This window comes from Cicer arietinum, chromosome 3 (genome assembly GCF_000331145.2).
Source record: "Cicer arietinum cultivar CDC Frontier isolate Library 1 chromosome 3, Cicar.CDCFrontier_v2.0, whole genome shotgun sequence".
Lineage (NCBI taxonomy): Eukaryota > Viridiplantae > Streptophyta > Magnoliopsida > Fabales > Fabaceae > Cicer > Cicer arietinum.
In genome coordinates, this window is record NC_021162.2 from 76,029,875 (window position 1) to 76,037,404 (window position 7,530).

Genomic DNA, 7,530 nt, shown 5'->3' on the forward strand with positions numbered 1-7,530 from the left:
GATAACTAAATCATATACACATACCCAAAAAAAAAAAAAAAAACTACTTTGATGTTTATAGACATATATACATGAAAATTACTGTAATACACATCTCTATTCATTTTTATGACTTATAATATAATAATATCAACATTTGTCAATTGAATTAAGATTTTAAAACATTTTTTAATGTAATTTCTACATATATATTTCAAGTGCATTATCAATATATCACTTGATTTGTATGTTAATATATTTATATTTAATTAAAATTTTTAATAGTTAAAACAAATATTAAAAATTCATTCAAAATCTTATAAATATACATTTTTCATAAAAATAAATAGAATTGTCAAAATAAATTTAAATGTAAACATAAATCAAACAAATATAATATCCATTCAATCCCATTACTAAAAAAAACGATATAAGAGTATAATTTGCAATAGTAACACATACATAATATGAATGGTGATGACAATTTAAAAATGTTTTACTAAGAAAATATAACAGTCCGGTTAAAATATAGAATAAATTATTAAAACTTCACTGAATTTTATAATAAGTTTTTACACATATAAGCATTGACCATAGCATTATATAAAATATATTTTATATTATTATAAACTTATTAAATAATTAAATAAGATTTTTTACATATAAGAAGAACCACGATGATTTTTAATTAAGGTGATACCATTGACATTTTAAAAGATTAATATATTTTTACCATCTTAATAGATATCTTAATAAATTTTTATATAAGACGAACTAAATAGATAATTCAATTCATCTGTTTTTTTTTTTACGTAAAACAAAAAAAATTGAACTGATTGATCTTATTTAATTATGTTATACTCTCTTATAATCTCACAAAATTCAAAATAAATTTTTATACACAAGAAGAATTAATTTTTTTTTAATTATATGATAGATTGTATTTATCTGACCAATTTATGCAGTTAGAACATATTAGTGACAGGAGGAATTTTTTTTTAAGAGCAAAATTTGTTGAGGAGTTAGAATGTAAATATTGCTATACTGAAAAATACCGATGAAATTATTTTGGTCAACAAAAAAAAAGTCCATTGGTTGGATGATGGTTTGGATTTACACTGCGTGGGCCTCAGTATAATGAACAGAAGTCATAAAAGGAGTTTGGGCTTATCGGTAAAAGGCTCTTTTCGAATAGCCCACTTCCTTCTTATTACCATGATTTCAACAACGAAATGAAAATGATTATTGAACATTAAAGTTAATATATTATATACTTTTATTGAACATTCTATTTCTGTTTAAGTCATAATTATATTAGTGCTAAATTAAATCCTCAAATAAATAATAAATAATCAACTTGTTTTTTTTTTTTTTATAGCCATAATCAAGTTGGTTTTAATTACAAAGACTTATTTATATCTTTTAGCCTCCGGCCAATCATTTACCAACTCAAATATAAAAACACATCCTTAAATAACATTATCTCGTATCTAACACAAGAATACAATTGATACCGACTTTAAAACTTCATTTAATCACTTTGGGATCTAAGTCATAAAACAAGTGCACTTCACACAACAAGCCCTTAACGACTTCAATGACTCAAGCTTGCAGGCTATACTTAGAGCCCAACTAGATAGCAAAAAGTATAGTACTTAATTATTGAACAAAAAAATTATAAATCTTGTGAGTCATAATTCATCTGTCAAAATAAATCTTATGAATCATTCAATTCATAATATAAGTTTTAAATTATAACTGAAAAAGTTGTCGAATAATAAAATTAAGATAAATAAAAATAATCAAAGGAGATTGAGAGAGATTCAAATTTAAATCGAAACAATACATACTCGTACATTTATATCTACACTATTTATAAAGTAAAATCAATCTAACAAATCAAAATCACTATTTCCATACTTGCTTAATGTGAAGTAATTCCATAGAAAATATTTTAACTTTCAGATTATTAAGGTTTTGATCCACCTTATACATTATTAATAAACTAGAAAGATCTCATGTTAACCGTTTTATGAAAAATCGATTATGAAACCTGGAGGTATTTTCTTTTATATCTTAAGGTTATAATTTAGTAAGAAGAAAACTAAAGATGGACAACTTATAAGGTTATAATGTAGGGGTATGATTAACAATTTTATAACGAAATTGACCTCTGAACAAATGCCAAAAAGCACAAAAATGAAAATTAAAAAAAAAACTACAATGTGGATTTTGAGGATAGATAATGAGCCAATAAAAACCCCAATTTGATCCACGTGGCAACCACTAAAAATCAGTGTCCGAAATCACATGACAGTGGATAACAAACAAAGCTGTATTTGGCAGGAAAGGATAGTAGCGAGAAGAAAAGAGAGAGAGAGAGAGAGTAACAGAAAAGTGAGAGAAAAAGAAAGAAGAGAATGGCGGTGGCAGCAAGCACAAGCACGGTGTTAGTCCCTCCTCTTCCTCGGCTTCTCAAAACTAACCACGTTACACGATGCTCTGCTTTGCCATATCTCCCTCCTCGCCTCTCCACTACCCATTCTTCTTCTTCTTCTTCTTCTTCTTCCCCTTTCCTTAAACACTTTTCAGGTATTCTCTCTCTTTCTCTTTTTTCCACTCTACGTTTCAATTCTATTAATAATAAGGTTCTTTTTTATTTTAATATCATAAGGTGCTTTCTCATGTCATGTAATTAACAATGCACGATTAAGACTCTCACAAATCTTCAATTTCATGATTTTTGATGAGTCCATTGAGTGATAGATTTTCATGTCATGTTATGTATTGGGATAAACCCTAGTCATACGTTGAAAAGAGATAAAATTGAAGAGAGTTTATAAAAAAAATGTATCAGTGGCCTTACAAGCTGGTTTTGTAGGATAAGTTAGGTCAAACACAACAAGCTACTGTAGGATAATTTCAAATTATTTTATCGTTTCCTACTTTTCAGAGCCCCGGAAGTTTTCTCTGCATCAGACTAGAGCTTCTTCTTCAGATGAAACATCTACTTCTCTTGATGCCAACGAGTTGTTTTCAGATTTGAAGGAGAAGGCAAGAACCTTATAAATTGGTTTATTTCAAGAATTTAGCTTCATTTTAAATTTATTATTCGTAAAATCCGCAATCTTCCGATTCCAATTCTAATCCTCTCTTTGGCAGCATCAATGTCTTAAACAGTTTTACTAACCAAGTTGAAATAATCTATGTAACACAAACACTTCAAATTGAAAGCATGTCCGTTGTTTGACACATGCCGGTGTGTTGGACACAACACATGTGGTTACATTTAATTACTTTCATCTTTTCAAATTATTATTGGTGTTGATATGTTGGCGTCAGTTCCAGTCATATACGGTGTATGTGTCTGTGTTAAGTGTTTCATGGGAAATAATATCCTCTATTTGTGATTATCAGTGGGATGGAGTTGAAAACAAGTCCACAGTGCTTGTATATGGTGGTGGAGCTTTAGTTGCTGTTTGGTTATCTTCAATTCTTGTAGGTGCCATCAACTCAGTCCCCTTGGTAAGCCATATCACTCTTGCGTAATTAAGTTCAATTCACTTTTTTTCATTAGGGAGCTTGCTATGCAATGCTTCATTTCTCTGCTCTATAAAGCATTTTTAACCAATTTGAAACAAATTTATTTATTTTTCAGCTTCCAAAGATTATGGAGTTGGTAGGACTAGGGTACACTGGATGGTTTGTCTACCGATACCTTCTGTTTAAGGTAAGTTGAATCCATCATCATTCATCAATATGTTACTGCTTTAGAAATTTACACATTTCTTTGTGGCAGAATTATAAATTTACAAATTTGAATTGATGTTTCTGGAAAATGAGAAATCAAAGAAAGCGTGACGTGATAAGATTATTGACGAACTCAGTGGCAAATCATTTAAGAACAATTGTGTTATTTTGACACAATTTGTTGACACCTTATAAATACTGTATGCCACGATTCACAAATACATGTGAACTGTATTACACGGTTAACACAGTTCAAATACATTAGTTAATTACGTTTAGTCTATGACTAATAGATAGGTATCAAGTACAATTGAACAATGATACTTTGACACAACATTGTTCATATATTCATTACACTTTGTTATATTCATTAACCATGCACCAAACATAATTGACCACATATTTAAATTGAGTTAACCATGTAACGAAGAAATAAATAGTGTTGTGTCTAAAATAAACAGCGCATCAAAATTTGTGTCAAAATAACATATTTTATATAAGAATGTATATGTGAACTTTCTTGCATTGGATATCCTATTTCTACAATCAGAATCCAAATCATTATTTTGTTTGCTAATCACACATAGCTTGAACACTATGTTTCTGATAAATGATATAATTGTTTTGTTTTTTACAGTCTAGCAGAAAGGAACTAGCAACGGATATTGAGGTGCTGAAAAAGAAAATTGCTGGAACTGAATAGAATTGAATCAGTAGCAAGTCAAGTTGATCTTCCTTGCTCGCCATTTCTTTGTTTTGCTGTATGTCTTGATTATATGAAAGGCATTTGTATCCCTTGATATAGAATAGAATTCCTCAATCTCTATCATTATCAACATTGTATTAATCCATATCATTGTTGAAATAATCCAGCAAATCTTTATATATGTTAATGATTCTGAATCTGAATGACAAACATTCATATTTTTATTTGTGTAGTGTTGAGTGTATATCCCAGTTTATCAAATTTAATAAGTTACAGATTACTGAGTCCGAATGTTACAGATTATTATTAATAGACAAATGTGTGTTTGCTTAAGTTTTTAAAATTAATAAGAATCTAAAAATATTTTGACTAAAAAAATAATCTGATTTTAATGTGATAGATGTCATAGGATATTTAAAAAGTAATTTTTCACTGTTATATAACAAATACAAATCAACTTTTGCTTCACATAAATATCTATAAAAATAATCACTAAATTATTTTATCTATTAAACACTTTTATTTTAATCTTTTTTACCAGACTTTTATTTTAATCTTAAGCAAATCTATAAAATTTTGTTTAAAATATGATTGCGCACATACTAATAAATTGACCACATATGAACTAATATTTAAACCATGAATTTAGATTCTCTGCTTTTGGCTAACTATCCAATGTTTTATGAAAATGACGATCAAGATAATATTATAAATTGGGCCAAGTTGGACCTTCCTCACTAAAAATAAGACTAAAACGACTATGAACTCCCTCCACCTACATATTTAATAAGTTTTATAAATTGTAAATTTAACAAAATCCTAATGTTGAAGATATTTAGTGTAAAAGGTCTTAATTAGTTTTACTACTACATTTTTTACGGCAGGTCTTAAGTTCTCCTGCAGTATCGATCAAATTCATCTTATGGTTATCCTCATTTGATCTACATAATTAGCAAAATAAATAAAAGTTTTGTTTGTTTTAAATATGTAAAGTAATTTTATTATTTCATCAAAAGTTGAGATGGCCGAGTTGGTCTAAGGCGCCAGATTAAGGTTCTGGTCCGAAAGGGCGTGGGTTCAAATCCCACTCTCAACATTTTGATTTTATTTTTTCCTTGTTAATATGATTAACTAAGATAAGAATAAATACAAGTCCTTGATCAACCTATAGGTTGAATATCACAATGTTGTTGAAATGAAAAAGGAGGGTCAGAATACGATCCATTAAGAATAGCAAAAGTTATAAGCTTGTTTGCAGCTTCTGTGGCATGAATCCCATCCCAACTCACATAGTTGTAAGGGTCATTACATGCTGTTGCTGTCACTGTTTTCCCATCTATCTCCTTTGTATTGCCACAGTAAACTTTAGGATTGAAATTGTAGTCACCTCCTCCATATCCACAACATGCTTTTGTACCATACTTAATACCTGTTTCATATAAAATAAATCATAAGCATAATTAAGATCTTCAAATAATGTATTTATATCTTTATATAAGCAATTTACAATAGCCAAAATATGGGTCATAAAATTGTGTTTTTTTCGTCTTTGAATTGAATGTGTGTTTTTTTAATTAGTTTGTTATTTGAATGTACTCTTTATTAGTTAGTATGGTCCATCAAATTTCTAAGAGAACATACTTACTCTAAGGATACTTTTTGTAATTTTGATATATTTATAACCTCACATTTGTCCTTAAATGTTTGAATCATTGTCATTATAGACACCAAATATTCTAAAATTACAAAAACATACATTATTGTGTTTTTTATTAATCAATTTGGTACTCTTAGATGGAAAACCAAGTTGAAATATAATGCATCTATAGTGATCATAACAAAGTTCTCTTCTTATTAAACAAGCAAAGAGATAAGTGTTTGAACCATGAGAAGTAGGATGCTGAAAAAGCTCCAACAGAACAGAATAGGTATCCACATAAATGACAGAAGCATCTGAGAGACTTTCTCTGGCTTCTTTCAATGACTCTTTCAGCATCTTGTTATAGTCCACTACTGCATTATTGTAAGAAACCATGCATCCAAATTCATCAAGGTCTGAATTATTATGAGGAAGCTCTACTAAGAATGAAGGGTAGCACCCTATTGGTGCAAGATTAAGCACCATAAATGTTCTCCCACCAAGATTATATAGCTCCTAGAAATTTCAATGAGTATAAAACCAAAGTTAATAACAATTTGAGTCTCATGGCTAAATAATAGACATAAGTTCATTAATTACTCATACTTTAATGGTAGAAACAATTTGTGAAACAACTTGAGGGAGAAACTCTTGCACTCCACCTGTGCCAATGGTGGCTAAGTTGGAAGTGAAATCATTTTGGCCAATATAGAATGTATATAGAGATTTTCCAAATATATCTGGTGAAGGAAGTTTGGTTTCTGAGCAAAATTAAAAGAAATCAGTACATTACTATAGTAATGGTAAGGTTTAATTGCAGTGACATTTTTTAATTTAAAAAACTAATTTGTTAAGTTTCATAAATTTAAGAGATTAAATTGACTCAACCTTACCAAACTAAAATGCCTATTTACATTGAGGAAAAATATATAGAGTATGAAGTTTGTCAATTTTGTACCCTGTTGTTGAGCTTCTTTGACTTTGGTTATGAATTGCTTCATTTGGTTGAATTGAATAGCAAGGGAGAAAGGGCTGATTCCAGTTACAAACAAAGAAGTATTAGGAAGAAGCACAGTTGATGCTAATGTAGCATAGTTGGCCCCATGTTTATAATCAGATCCTATTGATTGTAGATATGGACTCAAAAATGGAATTCCTATAGCTTGTGCTGCCAAATCAAATAAATAAAAATGATTGGTTGTTTAACATAATATATAGCTCACTAGCATTAAAGTATATCTCTAATCACAGTAAAATATGAAATTAATTTTTATTTATGACTAATAAATAGAAGATATTGATATCATATGCAAAAACAGAGAAAATAATATTAAACATTAGGAATAAGGATGTATAAGATTATTGAATACCAATAAAATCAATAACAAGTCTCCCATCTGAAGCCCTCCCAGCTGGTTTGTTAAAATAAGTCATTACATAAGGACCAGATTCAGCA

The 7,530-nt window shown here is 28.9% G+C and overlaps 2 protein-coding genes and 1 non-coding gene across 3 annotated transcripts in view; 2 read left to right on the forward strand and 1 right to left on the reverse strand.

Moving 5' to 3' along the window:
* The first annotated feature begins 2,310 nt into the window (after nt 1–2,310).
* On the forward strand, nt 2,311–4,667 carry LOC101498254 (protein CURVATURE THYLAKOID 1A, chloroplastic). Its single transcript, XM_004494722.4, has 5 exons — nt 2,311–2,571; nt 2,933–3,033; nt 3,397–3,504; nt 3,638–3,709; nt 4,367–4,667. Exons 1-5 carry the CDS (start codon nt 2,400–2,402, stop codon nt 4,430–4,432), a joined length of 519 nt encoding a protein of 172 aa, XP_004494779.1. The 5' UTR covers nt 2,311–2,399; the 3' UTR covers nt 4,433–4,667.
* Nucleotides 4,453–7,530, reverse strand: part of LOC101498588 (GDSL esterase/lipase At4g01130) — a 3,511-nt gene continuing 433 nt past the window's right edge. The window contains exons 2-6 of the mRNA XM_073365978.1: nt 7,445–7,527; nt 7,033–7,242; nt 6,681–6,835; nt 6,320–6,590; nt 4,453–5,864 (exon numbers count right to left, since the gene is read on the reverse strand). Of these exons, the coding sequence (XP_073222079.1) occupies nt 5,596–5,864; nt 6,320–6,590; nt 6,681–6,835; nt 7,033–7,242; nt 7,445–7,527 (988 nt within the window). The 3' untranslated portion in view covers nt 4,453–5,595. The remainder of the gene's footprint in view (nt 5,865–6,319; nt 6,591–6,680; nt 6,836–7,032; nt 7,243–7,444; nt 7,528–7,530) is intronic.
* Nucleotides 5,451–5,531, forward strand: TRNAL-AAG (transfer RNA leucine (anticodon AAG)). Its single transcript has one exon. It is a non-coding gene; the product is annotated as a tRNA-Leu (tRNA).

Coding starts and splice junctions, on each gene's coding strand:
- LOC101498254 (XM_004494722.4), top strand. CDS start 2,400: ATGGCGGTGGCAGCAAGCACAAGCACGGTGTTAGTCCCTCCTCTTCCT. Junction 2,572..2,932: donor TTTCCTTAAACACTTTTCAG/GTATTCTCTCTC, acceptor CCTACTTTTCAG/AGCCCCGGAAGTTTTCTCTG. Junction 3,710..4,366: donor ACCGATACCTTCTGTTTAAG/GTAAGTTGAATC, acceptor TGTTTTTTACAG/TCTAGCAGAAAGGAACTAGC.